Raw genomic sequence first — 19,683 nt, 5'->3', positions numbered from 1 at the left:
AGAAAAATTGTATGATCCTATCAATAGATGTAGAAAAGTCATTCAGTAAGATACATCTTTTTGTGTTTAAACTCTCAATAAAATCAAAATAGAAGGAAAGTACCTCAACATAATAAAGGCCATATATGACAAATCATCAGCTAATATGATACTAAATAATAAAAAATGAAGGCTTTTCCTCTAATATCAGGAAAAAGACGAGACTGCCTACTCTCTCCACTTTTATTCAACATAGTTCTGGAAGTTTTTGCCAGATCAATCAGGCGAGAGAAAGAAATATAAGGCATTCATATTGAAAAGTAGAAGTAAAGGTATCACTTTTTGCAGATGACATGATCCTGTATATAGAAAACCCCAAAGACTCCACTAAAAATCTATTAGAAAAAAGAAACCAATATAGTAAAGTTGCAGGATATAAAATCAATATACAAAGTCTACTGCTTTCCTATATACACCAATTACACAACGTCAGAAAATAAACTAAAAAAAAATACTTTTTTTACCATTACAAGAAAAAAATATAAAATACCTAGAACCTATATACAGAAGACTAAAAAACATTATTGAAATAAATTGAAAAGGAAACAATTAAAGGGAAAAATATCCCATGTTCATGGATTGGGAGAATCAACATAGTTAAAATGTCCATATTACCCAGAGCAATATACAAATTTAATGCAATCCACATCAAAATCCCCATATCATTTTTTAAAGAAATAGAAGAAAAAGTCACCAGGTTTGTATGGAACCATAAAAAATCCCAAATAGCCCAAGCAAGGAAAAAGAATGAAGCCAATGGTATCACACTACCTAACTTCAAATTATTCTTAGAGCCATGATAATCAAAACAGCATGGTATTGGCAGAAAAATAGACATAGAGACCAATGGAATAGAAAGAGATCAGAATTAAACCACACATATGGACAAATAATATTCAACAAAGGAGCCAAAAACATACAATGGTGAAAAGAAAGCCCCTGCAATAAATGGTGGTGGGAAAATTAGAAAAACACATGCAAAAAAAAAAGAAAGAAAAGAAACTTGACTACAATTTGTCCCTTGCACAAAAATTAATTCAAAATGGATAAAAGACCTAAATGTAAGATCTGAAACAATAAATTACATAGAAAAAAATAGAAGTACTAAACTCATGGAATTTAGCCATAGAGAACAATTTATGAATTTGACCCCAAAGGCAAGTAAAGGCAAAAATAAATGAATGAGACTATATCAAACTAAAAAGTTTCTGCACAGCAAAAGAAACTGACTACAAAACTAATAGGAAGCCAACTAAGTGGGAGAATCTTTGCAAACAAAAGCGGTTAATATCCAAACTATATAAAGAACTCAGGAAGCTCAGCAACAAACAAGCAAACAATCCAATTAAAAATGGAGAGAAGACCTAAACAGACACTTCTCCCAAGAGGACATACAAATGGCCAAAAGACATATGAAAAGATGCTTATCTTCACTAGCTATTCAAGAAATGCAAATAAAAACTACAATGAGATACCACCTCACACCTGTCAGATTGGCTATTATCAACAAGACAGGTAATAACAAGCGTTGAACAAGCTGTGGAGTAAAAGGAACCGTCATTCACTTCTGATGGGAATGCTAATTATAATTAGTACAACCAGCATGGATGAAAGCATGATGGTTCCTCAAAAAATTAAGACTAGAACTACCATATGACCTAGTAATCCCCTTACTTGGTATCTACCCCCCAAAATCAAAAACATTGGTATATAAAGACACATGTACCACTTTGTTCATCACAGCATTATTCACAGTGGCCAAGACATGAAAACACCAGTGTCCCTTGATAGAGGACTGGATAAAGAAGATGTGGTACATATATACAATGGAATACTACTCAGCTATAAGAAATGACAACATGGATAGACCTTGAGAACACTATACTGAGTGAAATAGGTAAATCAGAAAAAGCTAAGAACTCTATGATTTCACATACAAGTGGGATATAAAACTGAGACTCATGGACACAGATAAAAGTGAAGTAGGGCCCTGGCCGGCTGGCTCAGCGGTGGAGCGTCGGCCTGGCGTGCGGGGGACCCGGGTTCGATTCCCGGCCAGGGCACATAGGAGAGGCGCCCATTTGCTTCTCCACCCCCCCCTTCCTCTCTGTCTCTCTCTTCCCCTCCCGCAGCCAGGGCTCCATTGGAGCAAGGATGGCCCGGGTGCTGGGGATGGCTCCTTGGCCTCTGCCCCAGGCGCTAGAGTGGCTCTGCGACATCCCGGAGGGGCAGAGCATCGCCCCTGGTGGGCGTGCCGGGTGGATCCCGGTCGGGCGCATGTGGGCGTCTGTCTGACTGTATCTCCCCGTTTCCAGCTTCAGAAAAGTACAAAAAAAAAAAAAAAAGTGAAGTAGTTACCAGGAGCGTTTGGGGGACGTGAGAGAAGTGGTATGGGGAAGGGTGTAAAGAGGGACAAATATAAGGTGATGGAAAATGATTTGACTTTGGGTGATGAGTATACAACATAATTAACAGTTCAAATTCTTTAGAAATGTTTACCTGAAACCTATGTACTCTTATGGATCAATGTCACCCTGTTAAATTTAATTTTCTAAATAAAATTTTTTAAAAAGAATGTAAGTTCAATAAAAGCATGATTTTGAATCTTTCATTTATTCTTAAGTCACCAGTTCCTATTGCTTTAAAAACAAGTAGTGCTCAATGTTTATGTTGGGATTCAATAAACGAAGTCATAATTGAGGCCCAATAAGATTAAATCCCTAATACACAGCTAGTAAGTGGCTAAACCAGTTAAGGTGTCTAGGATTCCAAAATCACATAGAGGGCTTTTTGCAACCATCTTAACTTTCTCATTTCTTAAACCTCAGTCCACCCTTCTATTAGCAACTGTGAGAATGACTGAGCAGTATTTCTCAGCTGTGTACATAATCTGTATCTATCTTTTGAGAATTTCTAATAAACTTTATTCAAGCTGCTTCTAGAACTCCAATTATAAAGGTAAAATAAGTTTTTCTTCAAAAGTCCACAACCTTGGAGACTACAGAAAAATTCTTAGTTCATAAACAGCTAAACAAGAATGCCATTAGCGTAAACCTGCTTTAAATACAGAGGTGGCTCAGCTTAGCCCTTACTTTTTAAGAAAAATTATACCTTACTTTTTGATAAATGAAATTTAACTGCTTTGAAACTACTTCAAAATAAATGAATGTCCCCTCCTTCCCATTCCCTGCCAACACTCCATTTCAAAAATGGAGCAGTTCAGCCTGCTGTAGGAAACTGAAAAGGAACCCCTTTCCTATACCCGATGTTTCTTCATTCCATATGTAAAAGCTTCAGGATAGTCCCCAGGATAAGCAGCACCTCTGGGACCCTCAAACCCAGTTCCAGATGGAGCCCCAAATTACACAAGCAGATCAAGACTCCCAAGCCTTTCCATAAGGCAGCCTCCAGAAAGATGAGTACAGGAGAGACCTAACCCTCTCATTCCAGATGTAGGCCGAAGAGAGCATGAGTACATTAAAACAGTGGTCCCCAACCCCCGGGTCGCGGGGGTTATTTATAGAAAGAATAAATAACTTACATTATTTCCATTTTATTTATATTTAAGTCTAAACGATGTTTTGTTTTTTAAAAATGACCAGATTCCCTGTTACATCCGTCTAAGTCTAAGACTCACTCTTGATGCTTGTCTCGGTCACGCGATACATTTATCTGTCCCACCCTAAAGGCCAGTCCGTGAAAATATTTTCTGACATTAAACCGGTCCATGGCCCAAAAAAGGTTGGGGACCACTGCATTAAAACATCTTCCCCTACCATATGTAATACCCAAAGGGAGAAAGCCTCCTGATGCTTCTCTAACAATACTCCAGAGTAGGTCTTCAAGAAGCTCAATCTCCACTGACCAAAGCCTTGTTGTTCTCTTACCTCTTTTCCCTCCTCCTACTTTCCATCCTCAATCCAAAAAGATATGCTATTGCTCACCTGGGTCAATGTACTTATCTCTGAGCACACTTTGGGAATTAGGTTATTCTGAAGGTTTAGAGTCTTCAAGCCAGGCAGTTTTTCTAATGTTATGGGCATCTTTGTCATCTTCTTCCCATTCAAAGTAACAATTCTAGTGCTTTTACCGCCTTTCAATGCTCTTACTAACAACTTTTCAGCCATGGGCTTAGAAGAGAAAAAGAAGAGAGAGGAAAGGTAACCATTAGGGATTAAGTTACTTATTATGCATCTTTAGAACCTCTAATTGCAGAATTGCTGTGTCATGGAAACGAAAACATTCTGAGATCTACCATGTTGAAGATAGGAGGCATCAAATAATTTCCTGATAAAAGGTAGAGAAGAAAAATAGCTCATTCCAGGTTTGGGGCAAGAAATGTACAAGATGAACCAAGGATATCTCATGCCAGAGACATGGAAGTTATCAAATACTAAAAAGATCACATTTAAAAAAAATAGAAGCCAATTTATAAGGACTCCCACTTATCTAAAATGGGAATATTTGAGGATCAGAAAGAATAATCACGAGTGGACTGAAACACAAATGGCCAAGAGATACATGAAAAAATGCTCCTCTTCACTATTATAGAAATGCAAATCAAAACACAGTGTTCACATACTGCATTTGGCTGTTATTTTTCTTAAGTTTCATTTATTTCATAACAGTTTCCCTTATTTTTATGAATGCCACTGACTTAATTAAACCTTGTGTCATTTGCTGTAGAAAGTATCATGTTCTAGATTTGGCTGACTGCTTCCCTGAGATGAATTTAGCTTTTCTCTAGTCCTTATATTTTCTGTAAGTGGCAGTCAGATCTAGAGAAATTATTAGATTTAGACTCAATTTTTTGACAAAGATATTTCATACTTTGTGCTGTGTACTTTTTTACAACATCACATCATGAGACTTATGACATGTGATTAATGATCCTAAAATAGATTACTGGGTTATTTGTCTGATTTTTTTTATTCAGAAAATTTAATGGGGTTACACTGATTAATAAGAGTACATAGGTTTCAGGTCAACATTTCTATAGCATTTGAACTGTTGATTATGTTGTATTACATATCTGTCACTCAAAGTCAAATCATTTTCCATCACTGTATATTTGTTTCTCTTTACTCTCCTCCTCCTCTTCTCCTCCACAACTCTCTTCCCCTGATAAACACTTCACTTTTATCTATGTCCATGAGTCTTACTTTTATATCCAATCTATGTGTGAAATCATATAGTTCTTAGGTTTTTCTGATTTACTTAATTCACTCAGTATAATGTCCTCAAGGTCCATCTATGTTGTCATAAATGGCAATGTCTTCATTTTTTTCAAGTGTACTTAACATTTAGAAATGCATGTAAAATTTTCAGGTAATGGAAATGCTGAGGTCGCCGGTTCAAAACCCTGGGCTTGCCTGGTCAAGGCACATATGGGAGTTGATGCTTCTAGCTCCTCCCCCCTTCTGTCTCTCTCTCCTCTCTCTCCCTCTCTGTCTCTCTCTCTCCTTCTCTCTCTCCTCTCTAAAAATGAATAAATAAATAAAAAATTTTCAGGTAAAATTTCATGTCTTTAAATTTCTTTATAATAAATGAAGGGGAGTGGGGTGAGGAGTGAAAGAAATGAATCAAACAAAATTGACCAAACATTGATAATTACTGATCTCAGTAATTAGTCATAAGGATTAATTATACTATTTTCACTATTTTTGTGTATATTTTAAAATTTCCAAATAAAAGATAAAGATGTAAAGAAGAAGGGAGAGGAGCCGAAGCCAATTACATTTGATTACTGTTAGAACCCTGTTTAGCCAGTTATGAGTCTTGGATGAATTTGGGTTACATATATGTATAACATTTAGATTATTGATGTACAAAAACTTGAAAACTATAAAATATATTCTGGATTAAAAATATTCAGGCCTAGCCCTGGCTGGTTGGCTCAGCAGTAGAGCGTCGGCCTGGCGTGCAGGAGTCCCAGGTTCGATTTCCGGCCAGGGCACACAGGAGAAGCGCCCATCTGCTTCTCCACCCCTCCCCCTCTCCTTGCTCTCTGTCTCTCTCTTCCCCTCCCACAGCCAAGGCTCCATTGGAGCAAAGTTGGCCCGGGTGCTGAGGATGGCTCTGTGGCCTCTGCCTCAGGCACTAGAATGGCTCTGGATGCAACAGAGCGACGCCCCAGAGGGGCAGAACATCGCCCCCTGGTGGGCATGCCGGGTGGATCCTGGTCGGGCGCATGCGGGAGTCTGTCTGCCTCCCCATTTCCAGCTTCGGAAAAATGAAAATATATATATATTCAGGCCTGACCAGGCGGAGGTGCAGTGGGTAGAGCGTTAGACTGGGATGCAGAGGACCCAGGTTTGAAGCCCCAAGGTCACCAGCTTGAGCACAGGCTCATCAGGTTTGAGTGTGGGGTCACTGGCTTGAGTGTGGAATCATACACATAACCCCATGGTCACTGGATTGAGCCCAAGGTCACTCACTGGCTTGAAGCCCAAAGTTGCTGGTTTGAGCAAAGGGTCATTGGCTCTGCTGTAGCCCCTGGGTCAAGGCACATATAAGAAAGCAATCAATGAACAACTAAGGAGACTAAGTAGCCACGATGAAAAACTGGTGTTTCTCATCTCTCTCCCTTTCTGCCTGCTTATCCCATCTATCACTCTCTCCGTTTCTGTCACACACACACACACACACAAAATGTTAAGAACATAATTCAATCCTCCCTTTGTAATTCAAAAATCACTTAGTCATTTATTCAAAAAATATTAGGAGCACTACCTATTGTACTTGAAACTGTTAATGACACTGGCGATAAAGGAGTAAATTAAAAAAATTAAAATCCGCCTAACCAGGCGGTGGCACAGTGGATAAAGCGTCGGACTGGGATGCGGAAGGACCCAGGTTCGAGACCCCGAGGTGCTCATCTGGTTTGAGCAAAAGCTCACCAGCTTGGACCCAAGGTCGCTGGCTTGAGAAAGGAGTTACTTGGTCTGCTGAAGGCCTGTGGTCAAGGCACCTTATGAGAAAGCAATCAGTGAACAACTAAGGTGTCGCAACGTGCAACGAAAAACTAATGATTGATGCTTCTCATCTCTCTGTTCCTGTCTGTCTGTCCCTGTCTATCCCTCTCTCTGACTCTCTCTCTGTCTCTGTAAAAAAAAAAAAAAGTAAATAAATAAATTTTAAAAAACATATTTAAAAAATAAATAAATAAATAAAAATCCCTCTCTCATTGAAATTACCTTCTAGTAGGAGGAAAAACAATCAAAATATATAAGTAAATCAAGTATGTTACATGCTATTAAGTGCTAAAGAACAGGAAAATAAAAAATAAAACCAGTAAGGAAAATGAGGAGGGTGGGAATAAGAAGTTTCCAATTTCACACAGATGACCAGAGAAAGCCTAGATGACAGGATGCTATTAGAGACAAGAGCTTTTCCAGTATGAGGGTAAAGCAACTGCCAAAATCCTAAAGAATCATTAAATTCATAAAGGGCAATGTAATGAACACCAATATCATAACAGTGAAACAAGAGGTGATGATTAATAGTGACTCCCAGTTGCTAGTATAAAATGATTTTTCAACTATTTAATTGAATGGTTCTCAAACTTTTTGAAGTTGGGGCACATTTAAAATCCTACAAATAATTGTAGGCGCACTCTATACAAATTTCTGAGAAATATGTTATAGTATATTAGTTAAGTCAAATATTAAAGAAAAAAATATAAAGTCCAAGTGTGCTTTTATGGTAATTCAACAAAATAAATCCGAAAAAATTAAATTTATTCTGACATTAAAAAGACATTTTTATGTTACATTTTTTGAGTTATGTTTTTTAGAGTTTGTAAAAAAGAGGTTAAAACATAAAAAATGACAAAAAAAAATTTTTATATATATAGATATATTCTTAGTAAGATTTAGTAAATTCGGCAGGTCCCAGCATGAATGTGTTAAGTTTTTTCATTCTTGTGTTTATGAGAAACATAAGCCTGATGTGTCCTAGCAACTTCTTCAATGTTTGGGCATATATTTGAAAGGCAAACTCTCATTTCCTCGTCAATACATTGAAGAATCCCTCTCTTTTTACTCTTAATTGTGTTGAGTGCAGAAAACCCCTACTATACAGATCATCTTAACACCAAAGGATAGAAGAAACTTGCCTCCAGTCTTTCCGGGGAACATGGGGGATAATGTAAACAATCCAGCACCACAGCTTAACAGCCTTTTGCAACCTAATCAGAAAAGTGAGGTGGGGGTTTGGGCAGACTGTCAGTTTACAGCCAATTCCCCACACCTCTGTCCCCCAAAAATCTACACTCCAAAAACCCTGTTGTTTTTTTGGTCCCCAACAGGCACATATTTCTCTGGAATACCATAGGGCACACCTGGAAATCTTCTAGGGTGCACCAGTGTGCCCTGGCACATGCTTTGAGAACCACTGATTTAATCACTGGTTTTTGTCTTTTCTTTTCTGATCCTATTTTCTATCTTCTTTACTCTGTTAATATTTTAGTTTCCTTAGAACAATCATAGTTACTATCTAAGCAAAGTGATCATAGGCTTTGCTTTAAAAAATATCTCATGGACACTCATCTCCTCTAAAGTAATTCCATGTGGCCAATACCTCAGCTGACACTATTCAAACACTAGTAATTTCTTAATGCTTTAAATGGGTAAGCAGGCCACTACAATCTGATAATACTTTCTATTAATTTGCTTAACCTAGATAATGTGGTAAACATATTTGATTCTTCCTTCTCTTACTTTCAACATGCTTTCAGTCCAATTAATATCATCTGTTCCAGTTACCTATTACTGGGCAGCCATTGTAAAATTTAGGAGCTTAAAAAATAATTATTCAAAAATCTACAATTTGGACAATGTTCAGTGGGGAAAGCTTATCAATGTTTCTCTTGGCAACAGCTGGGGTGGCTCAGGGCTGGGGCAGAAATCATCTAAAGGCTCATTCACCCACATCTGGTGGTAGGTGCTGATTGTTAACTGGGAGTTTAAGGCTACAACACCTACCTGTAGCCTCTCCACTGTAGCTAGAGCTTCCTCCCAACATGGTGTCTTGGTCCAAAGGGTTAGCATCCCAGGAGAGAAAGCGGATGAAGCTATATCACTTTCATGACCTAGCTTCATAAGTCACACAATATCACTTCTACCACATTATACTTCTTAGAAGCAAATCACTGAGTCCAGCCCATGCTCAAAGAAAAAGTAGATCCCAACTCTTGATGCTATGTGGACATGTCTTAAATCATACTACAGTTCATCCTCTGGCTACGAGTCATTCACATTCCTCTAACACACAAAATAGTGATACATTCTCCCAATGGCCACTCTTCCCAAAAATTTCATCCTGTTAAACCATCAGATCCCAAGAGCTTGTCTTCTAAAGAGTGGGTACAAACGTCGGTGGAACTCCTTGGGACAGTTCCTTGAGTCCAACTCATGTACAGTTCATCCTTTTTGTTTTGTTTTATTTTATTTACTCATTGATTTTAGAGAGTGGAAGGGAGACAAAGAGCAATAAAAACACTGATTTGTTATTCCACCCATTTATGCATTGATTGGTTGATTCTTGTAAGTGCCCTAACTGATCATCGAACCCACAACACTGGCTCATGGAGATGACGCTCCAACCGAGCTACCTGGACAGGGCCCTCATAAAAATAAAATTCAGTTCACACATAGGCTAAATAAAGAATGACAAACACTTTGTGATTGTTTTTCACAATACACATTACAACATTCAAAAAGTTCTTGTTCTGATAGGATGATCTGATAACTGCTTTTTTTTTTTGGTTTCCAGAATGGAGGCTAATTAGTAAACATGCATATACAATAATTTCCTGCACTTAGGGATTAGTTGTCTATACTTTCTCAGATCACCTTTTTTATTTCAACTACATCAACTAATATTCATCACCTTTTTATTTCAACTGTATCAACTAATATTCATCACTTCTATGAATACTATAAAGGTACATCAAGATTTTAATGAACTGCCACCATATTTTCCTTAGAGTAATTGGTAAAAGTAGTTAAAATTCATAATGTTCCTGTCTTACATTAATGGTAATAAAAAAGATGTTTTATGGTGACATAAATCAATATTCTAAGTCAAACAAAAACAGTATCTACATTTATATAGATTTTCTTCAACATTGTGCATCACAATGTCTTCAATCTTCACTGGTAAGTTATGAATAAAATCCACCTAATATACAGCTCTCAGATCTTTAAGGTAGCAATATTCAACCTCATGATTTTACACACACACTAAGAATAAAAACTTACTAGCATAACTAATATTGTGGTAGGCAGGCTAGACAAAGATGAGAGAAAAAAATCTTACTTTTTGTGACAGTATGGATGGACCTGAAGATCATTATGCTAAGTGAAATATTCTAGATATTTTATATGGATGGCCTCAACAATATGTGGTCTTTTGTGAGTCTGTCACTTGCATAATACTTTCAAGGTTCATCCATGTAATAGCATGTACTAGTATGTCATTACTTTTGATTGCCTAAAGATATTCCATTGCACAGTTATACTATATTTTACTTATCCATTTATCAGTTCATGGACATTTAAGTTGTTTCTACTCTTTGGCTATTACAAATGATGCAATAAATACTTGTCTTGACTATATACTTAGTGAGAAATTGCTGGGTCATATGTGACTTTGGGGAAACTGGCAGACTCTTCCACAAAGTGGCTGCATCAGTTTACCTTCCTACTAGCAGTTTGTGAGGGACCATCTTTTCTTCTCATACTGTCACTTTTGATCTTAAACTGATATAATCCCTTTAAAAACTTTGTACATTTATCTTAAAAGTTTGATTCATTCTATCAGATAAAAGCCACACCCATAATCTCTTTGCATATCTTTACTCTATTTTGGGTTCCCATATAAAACCACTGTAGGACAATACACTAAAGAACTTTAGCCTGACCAGTGGTGGTGCAGTGGATAGAGCCTAGACCTGAGATGCTGAAGACTCAGATTTGAAACCCCAAAGTCGCCGGCTTAAGTGCAGGTTCACCAGCTTGAGTGCAGGGTTGCAGGCTTGAGTGTGGGATCATCAACATGATCCCATGGTTGCTGGCTTGAGTCCAACGTCACTGGCTTGAGCAAGGGGTCGCTTGTTCGGCTGGAACCACCACCACCCCCATCAAGTCACACATAAGATGCAATCAATGAACAACTAAAGTGACACAACTGTGAATTGATGCTTCTCATCTCTCCCTTCCCGTCTCTCTCTCATGCTTAAAAAAACAACCAAAATACAAAAAAACTTTAGAAGCTCTCTTATCTGTTAATTGAAAAACATATTTAATCTTCCTGGCCTTAAAGGGTTTTAGTCATGCCCTTGACTTCACCTTTAGGCTTCATTTTCCTGGCTGTTCTCTTGTCTGTAATTCATTTCTTAATTTTAGCATCACTTACTGTCTGGAGAGACTAGGAATGAGAAAATCTTATTTTTCAAGACCAAAATGTGTGGCTCATTTATATTTAATTCTTACTCCTGCTTGCCTTTCTTCTTTTTTACTATTCAAAAGAGCCAGAATCCAGATAGCACCTCCAATACTGTATACAAATACTGTCTAAATATACTGTCTAGAAATCTCCTTAGCTATATCATCCAGTTGATCATATGCCTTTTATTTTCCATGTTAATGCTGCTTGCTGGCAGCACTGTTAAAACTTTTGGCTATTAATAGAAGTCATCGTTCTTCCTGGTTCCAATAACATTTTCATCACATTCCTTTAAACCCTCACCACAACCCTCCTGGAGTGACATTAGGCTCCAGCTTAACATTCTTAAGGCCTTTGTAACTCACACCCAAGTCCAATCCCCCAAACCCTGTTATATATGGTTTAAATATTTTGCTATAGCAGCAAGTTCTATCTTAAGATTTGGAAAAAAAGACCAACTAGGAATCATAGACTTTGACCTTAGGTAACTGTGGGAATTTGATCAGCCATCTATGTTGGTCTGTACTTTTGTCTCCAAAATCCTATCCCAGGATTCAGAAATGCTGAAGGAGGTCTGGCAGAAGTGGGTTAAACTGTAGACTTACTATTAATTCATGCCAATGAAGTGAGCCAGCAGATTAGCAATGGTTGCATGATATTAACACTTGATTCCTCCATGCTAACCTTCCTAGCTGCCACATCACTTCCGCCTTCCAAGTTTTGTGCAAAATGTCTGGTGGGCAGAACTCCCCTGAAATGATGCAGGGAAGGAAATTCTGTGATAGTCTGAGCTTAGCTAAATCTTATACAAATCCATACCACCACCTTTCACATCTGTCTGCTTTTCTCTCCAGTTACTATCCTACTCCAGTCTCACCATCTCTACCTGTACTTACTTCAATTATATACTCTCTACCATTACATACATTGTCACTGTTATCAATTACCTTCTAACAAAAAATCTGTAACTCGAAAAATCTTTTAAAAACTGGCCGGTTGGCTCAGTGGTAGAGCCTCGGCCCACAGTGTGAATGTCCTGGGTTCAATTTCTGATCAGGGCACACAGGAGAAATGTCCATCTCTTTCTCCACCCCTTTCTTTCTCTCTCTTCCCCTCCCACAGATATTGCGTTATTTCAAGCACATCAGCCCCAGCGCTGAGGATGGCTCCATGGCACCTCTACCTCGGGCACTAAGAATATCTTGGTTGCAAGCATGGCCCCAGGTGGGGGTTGAGGGGTGGATCCTGGTCAGGGTACATGCGGGAACCTGTCTATCTCCCCTCTTCTCACTTGGAAAAGAAGAAAAAAATTATCTTAAAGGCCTCTTATTGCTTATAAATTAAAATCACAATTATTGAGATGGGATTCAAAATTCATCATCGCCTAGCCCCAGTTTCAGCACATCATTTCCTTTCACAAACCCTGTACTCTCCTTTAGGGGAATAGTTGCTATTCCTCAAAACCACCCAGTACATTTATCCCTTTAGTTGATGCTGTTCATTTTTCCTACAGGCCTTTTCCACTTATCTACCAGCCCAACTGCTCCTAATCCTTTGAAGAATCTGCTAAAATATTTCCTCTATCATTTTCCTTGAACCCTAACCTTCTATCCAAGCAGAATTGCTTCTGTATCTATGTTTACAGACATCTTTATAGAAACTCTAGCTTTGCATTTAATTCTTTGTTCTTTTCATGTTTCCCTTGCAATATGTTTTAGCTGCACTCTCTATAACACACCTGGCATAGGGGAGGTACACAGTAAATATTTATTAAATTGACAACACTAAACTTTAGTGTCGTCTGAAAGAAGACCTCACATAAAGTCCATCATCAGCATAAACTGATAGCCATCCACTATAGGAAAAAAGAAATATGAGCTTCACAAGTTAAAAACACTAATTGATTCTTTGTCAGGCACTATCCAAAATGTTTAGTATACAAACATGAGTTAAATCATACTCATTGTCCTCAAGGAGCTTAGAGTGTAGAGGGAAGTTAGATATATAAACAGGTCATTCATTCATCAAATGTATTTTCCAGTTTACTGAGATATAAGTGATGTGTAAGATTGTATTAAAGGTACAAAACATAATGATTTCATATATATAGATGTTGCAAAATAATTATCACGATAATCAAGTATTTATTAAATGGCAATTACATGTTAGGCACCATTACAGCAAATGCATTGGGGACATAATAATGAATAAGATTAGGTCACTTCTCTCATAAAGCCAACAATTCAATAAAATAAATGCTAACTTAAGTAAGCACACAAAGTGACAACCTAATTTTTTGGTTCAAGGAAGATTTCCTGCAGTTGACTAAAATTAGTTAAAAAGAATTAAGCAGTTAATTTAAAAAAATGTAAGGGGAAAAACATTTAATAAAAGAAGCATGGAAAAAATTGTTCACAGGCAAAAAATATATAGGGCTATGGGGGATATAATTAATTCTAGTGTGTAAGTTTAAAGAAAGGACCCTGGAAAGGTGCATAGGACCCATCATTAAGGAGCTCTCTTAAATGGCAGAAGGAGAGTATACTTCATCCTATATGATTGGGGAGCCAATGGAAAGTTTAGGTTAGGAAGACAGTAGTCAGATTTGCATTTCTGGCAGTTCACTTTAGCAGCATGAAGAGAAAGTCTGAGTAAGAGTAGAGACAGAAACAGCACTTAGAAGGCTTCTGTACTATTCCAGATGAGAGAAAACAGGATAGAAAGGAAATAATAGGGTAAAATGTGAGTACAATTGTGTCTAGAATATGGTATTACAGGTACACTAGACAGGATGAACCACAACTTAAGATGTGAAGTAGGGGAATAAGAGGTGGATAGTATTTGGCAGGTTAAGGCTGTGGCACTGGCCCAGGTTTGGGAAGACATAAGAAACTGAGGCAGAGAAATATAGAAAAGGAGATGGGTCTACTATTTCACACGACTTTAGACCTGCTTCTTAAATGCACTCACTATGAATGCCCAGCTAGGGGTCCCTAAGCTCTCTGTTGCACGGGTTAACCTCATGGATGACAGCAGCCACAGCTTTTCCAGCCACCAGAAATCCACCTATTTGGCAGGAAAACTGGGGGAAAAAAAATCTTTATTTATTTATTATTATTATTATTATTTTTGAGAATGTATCATCCTATGAACTCAGAACAGGACTAAGAACCTTAAATTGAATGTTAATCCAGATTAATTGATTATTTATTTAAACTTAAACAAGTCAATCTGACTATATCTCTCTTCTCATCAGCAACAAGATAGAATACCAATCTATACCACTGAGATTACATGGAAAATACCTAATGATTATAAACTATCTTGGAAGTATAAAGTGTTATACAAATGCTAACCTATGTAACATCCCAGAATCTCAAGAACTTTAAAGAACAATCCATTTTATTCACATACAGAGGACTTGTTCTATATTAACATTCACTCCCTAATACAAAAGAACCTAATTCCTACTATGGCTGGGGCCCCTGCAACAAATTAAAGGATTTTGAAAGTTGCAATAATGCAGGGAAAACAGTTTATAAATAGAGATTATTGCATAAACCAATGAATTTACTTGTTCTGGCAAGCTTATCTTATGATTATATTTGGCCTGAGACTTGAGGTAAAAGTTTCCAAACATGAGCAGACACTTCTGTGTTAGAATTCTATAGAAATTCTCTCCTATAATAAAGAATATTATGTTTCTCTTGGTCTGTTTTCCTTTTAAATATGGAAAAGGAAGTTATGATTTAAAACATTTTGAATCTTCAAAGACCCACCTTCTAGGATCAGCCTCACCATTCACTAGCCCTATGGCTTAGCAAGTTATTCACTGTCAACTTCTTCAAGTCTCACTATCATGGTCTATAAAACAGGGCTGAAAATGCCACTTATATAGACTAAACAAGCCCACTTAAGTAAAGCCTTTACCACACTGCCTACCACAGTAAATGCTCAATAAAAAGTAGTTATGCTTTCTTTTGCACAACTATAGACATAAAGATCACTATTGTTTCATTAACAAATCTCAAGTATGCAAGCATTACTCTGCTCTTGTAACTGATACAAGGTAACATCTCTACTATGGCAAGGACCTGTCTCCCTACTTCAACTTGCACTCCACTATCTTCTTCCATTACTTCATCTTCTTAATATCTGAAGGCACTATCATTGCAGGCGTTCAAATGAGGGGCTTGGTGAGGATATCTAATTTTCAGATGGTCATGAGATCAGAAATATGCTAGGAGTTCACAGACTTTATTTTTATTTTGAGAGTACATTTATTAAAGCTGGGGACAGTGAAACAAGGAAGGGTTTGGGATAGAAGAGCCTAGGCAAGGCTGCTTTGGCTCACTGGGAAGTCAGAGAAAAGGGGGCCCTTGGAGGCAGGTTCAAGGGGTTTGCCTGCGATGAGCTGCTGCTGCCCATTGCTCCCCTGGTTGCAAGTCTGTGGGGACCCTTAAAGTTTAGGAGGTGCATATCTGTGGGAGAGTAAGAGGAAAAAGGGGAAGGCCTGGGCAAGCTCTAGAAAGGGAAAGCAATCTAGGGGCTCACACTTTAAAAAGAGGAAGCAATTTGTGAGAAATAGTTACCAACTCCTAATTTTGGCAAGTAAAGGCACTTGAAAAATCCACTCTCATCTTCTAGCACCATAATTTCATTTAAAAAAGATATTTTCAACCACTCTGCTAAAAGAATCTAACCTATAATACGTTTATTTTAATTGAAATATATATATTTTATTAAAAATTCATTACCTTATATCAAATTTTCTTATTTTGTCAATGCTTTCAACTACAGACCAATATCTGATTACTACTGGGTTGGATGAACCTCTCAGATTCTACTTACGCCATACAAATACATATACATTACACATAGTTTTTGGAAGCTTCTATAAAAATTAAACACAGAAAACGGAAGGAAATAACCAATTAAAAAAAAAGTAGAAAGAAACAGTAAAAAATAAAAGTGAGGTAAAATCAGGTCCAGTAAGATAGTTAAATATCTATAAGTCTAATTAAAAAAAGAATTAAAAAAGTGAAAGAGGAGCAGAAAGTACAAGATAATGCCAAGCAAGAGTGTGGCTTGGGAAACGGGCATTCTTGACAGAGAAAATGAAATAGAAGTCAGCAGACCAGGGAGGAGAGGTGGGGAACGAGCTGAAAATGTGCATTCCCTCTCTAAAGGCCACAGCCACTGCTCAGTCCTTGAGTGCTGCCAAGAGGAAACTCTGACCTAGTGTTGACCATTCTCATTTTTTCTGAGAACTGTGAAATATGGCTTTTAAGTGAAATCTTCCAGTTCTTAAATGCTACCAACTAAATGACTTTTTTTGTTTAAAATGACTACACAGTTCAAATAAAATATAGCTCTGGGCCACACATAGCCCTTGTTGGGCAAATGAGTTTGTCAAATTTGTTATTTTGAGTTTGCTCACTTTTTAAAAATGGTGCTGGGCAGCCCCAGGTATGTGATCTGTGAAATTGCTAATTATCTTCCTGCTTAGGAAGGGCCATTGTAATGCTAATGTGTACAGGAGGAGAGGTTTTGATGCCAGAAAAGTTTTAAAAGGAGAGGAGGAGGAGAGGCCAAAAGAAGCCGAGATGGCAGGGAAAGAGAGAGAAGCCAGTTTTGCAAAGTAAGAAGCCATGGTTGGCAGATAGGGAACTGAGGTGAGGGCTTCTGTGAGCTCCGCTGAGACTGGTGGGGCCTTTGCTTCTAGGAAAAATCAGAGAAGATTCTCCTGGTTGTGGAACCAAAGAATGTGTCAGTGGCTTTGGAAGCCCTAAGTGAAAGGGAAGTGCTTTTCCCCTGTGTTTGCTCTTCGACTGGTACGAGACTTGAATAAAGGAATGGCCCACCATTTTTTGCCTCCACTGTTTCTTTACCATCTGCCTGAATCTAATGAGAACCTGCATGTGCATGGCCACAACCGCGGCAACTACTGGCCATCCAGCCTTCAAGTTTGAAAGTTCTGGTGTAGTGTGAGAAAAAAAAGAGGTCAAGGATAACACCTGAAAGAAAATCAGAGGAAGAGGAACAACCCAGAACAAAGACTAAGGAGGAGAAACCAGCAGAGTAGTGTTATGAAAAGTAAGAGAATTTCAAGGAACAAACAATCTACTGTTAAATACAGCAGAAATTTCAAGTAAGATAATGACAGGTAAGTGGTCACTGGTTCTATTTTTGGAAGCTGTTTCACTGAAGTGGAAGAGACTAAAACACTGTTAGTAGTTGAAGAATATATACATGTATTTCAAAAGCACAAGGTTAAACAAATAGCAATGTGTGGAGACCTTCCTCCTCTCATATCTGCTACTAGCACTTAGTTGGTAGAGACCAGAAGTGCTGCTAAACATCTTATAATGCACCAGATAACCTCCACAACAATGAACTATCCAGCTCAAAATGAAGGCCCTGGCCAGTTAGCTTAATTGGTTAAGAGCGTCCTCCTGAAAAAAGTTACAGGTTCAATCCCCAGTCAAGGCACACAGGGAAAGCAACCAATGAATGCACAACTGAGAAAAACAACAAATGAATGCTTCCCTTCCCCTTCCCTCTCTCTCCTTTCCCCACCCCTGTCTCTGAAAAAAAAAAAAGTTAAGACCTGGCCAGATAACTCGGTTGGTTGGAGTGTTGTCCCAGAGCATGGACAGAGCATGGAGGTCGCAGGTGCAATACCCTGGTCAGGACACATACAGGAGCAGTTCAATGTTCCTGTCTCTCTTTCACTGCTTCTCTCTCAAAAAAAAAAGTCAACAGTGTCATGGTTGAGAAATGCTCTCATATAGGTGCATAAAGCCTTTCTGATTTCAAGGGTGGGGGGAGGAGAGAATTGCCTGTTTCAAAAACAGCAACTTGGGTCATTATTTTTGCTCATCAAACTCACACATTCAGGTTCTTGCTAATTCTCATGTTGATACTGTATTGGTTAAGATTATGAACATAAATAGTTTTCTTTTGTCAAGACAAGGATGATATAGATAAGAAAAACCAAGAGAGCCTGACCAGGCAGTGGCGCAGTGGATAGAGCGTCAGACTGGGATGCGGAGGACCCAGGTTCAAGACCCTGAGGTTGCCAGCTTGAGTGCGGGTTTATCTGGTTTGAGCAAAAAGCTCACCAGCATGGACCCAAGGTTGCTGGTTCGAGCAAGGGGTTACTCGGTCTGCTGTAGCACCCCCCCCCAACCCTCCACCCCGGTCAAGGAACATATGAGAAAGCAATCAATGAACTAAGGAGCCCCACGAAAAACTGATGATTGATGCTTCTCATCTCTCTCCGTTCCTGTCTGTCTGTCCCTATCTATCCCTCTCTCTAACTTTCTGTCTCTGTAAAAAAAGAAAAACCAAGAGAAAGATTTTAAGTCATCCCTGTTCAGAGAATTGATACATTCACCAACCTTGTAAAAAGGCAGTGATTGTTTCAGTAGGGCATACTGGTCATCCTGATTATACCAAAATAAGAGGAAAAATAAACTCTATGTCCAGTATATTTAATAAAGTTTTAAATGTTTTCTTAGTCTGTATACTTATTTTAGAGAACCTTTGTATTTTACAGATTCGTTAAAATCATACTGTCCTAATTGACACATTAAGGTAAATTAACCAGAAATTAAATAAAAAGAAAGCTCTTGAGTTCCATTTCTCCCTTCAATAGACCAAAAGACTTAAGAATTCATCTAAGGGCAATGTAAATTAGAAACAACCCTTTTAGGAACAAGCACTATTATAAGTCAATACCTCTCTCTATACCAAATGTCCATTAACCTAATGACAACTCCTCAGTCATACACTGTCCTCTCATCTGATCTTAAGATTGTCAACAAATATTTATTAAGCACTTGGTATACAGACCAGGCAATGTACTAGATATTGTAACAGTCAACAAGTTCTTATTTCTAAGCACTTAAAAGACTAGGGGAAAATAATAGCAATAATAAACAACAGTAATAATAAACTAAATACAAATAGCTAAATACAAGTGTGTATGTAGTCACTGGAAACATGCATGAACTGGAGTAGCTAACCCAATCTGGGTGGGAGGAATCTGGGTACCTTGCCAAAGCAGATGTTATTTAAAGTGCTATTTACTAACCAGGAGAACAGTAGGTGAAACAGGTTAGGTGAAACATTCAACTTTGTATGGCAGTTCAAATGCCTTCAAGTAGGAGGGAAAAATAGTGAGGTAAAGAA

General features: G+C 38.0%; 1 protein-coding gene across 1 annotated transcript in view; it reads right to left on the bottom strand.

Annotated features, from left to right (window-relative positions):
- Positions 1-9,055, bottom strand: part of LRRC69 (leucine rich repeat containing 69) — a 122,866-nt gene extending 113,811 nt beyond the window's left edge. The window contains exons 1-2 of the mRNA XM_066379096.1: positions 9,024-9,055; positions 3,984-4,169 (exon numbers count right to left, since the gene is read on the bottom strand). Of these exons, the coding sequence (XP_066235193.1) occupies positions 3,984-4,166 (183 nt within the window). The 5' untranslated portion in view covers positions 4,167-4,169; positions 9,024-9,055. The remainder of the gene's footprint in view (positions 1-3,983; positions 4,170-9,023) is intronic.
- Between the last annotated feature and the right edge of the window lie 10,628 nt (positions 9,056-19,683).

The sequence above is a fragment of the Saccopteryx leptura genome, chromosome 3 (genome assembly GCF_036850995.1).
Source record: "Saccopteryx leptura isolate mSacLep1 chromosome 3, mSacLep1_pri_phased_curated, whole genome shotgun sequence".
In the NCBI taxonomy this organism is placed as follows: Eukaryota; Metazoa; Chordata; class Mammalia; order Chiroptera; family Emballonuridae; genus Saccopteryx; species Saccopteryx leptura.
Note: the sequence above shows the minus strand (reverse complement) of the source record. Positions and strands in the feature narration are given on the sequence as shown.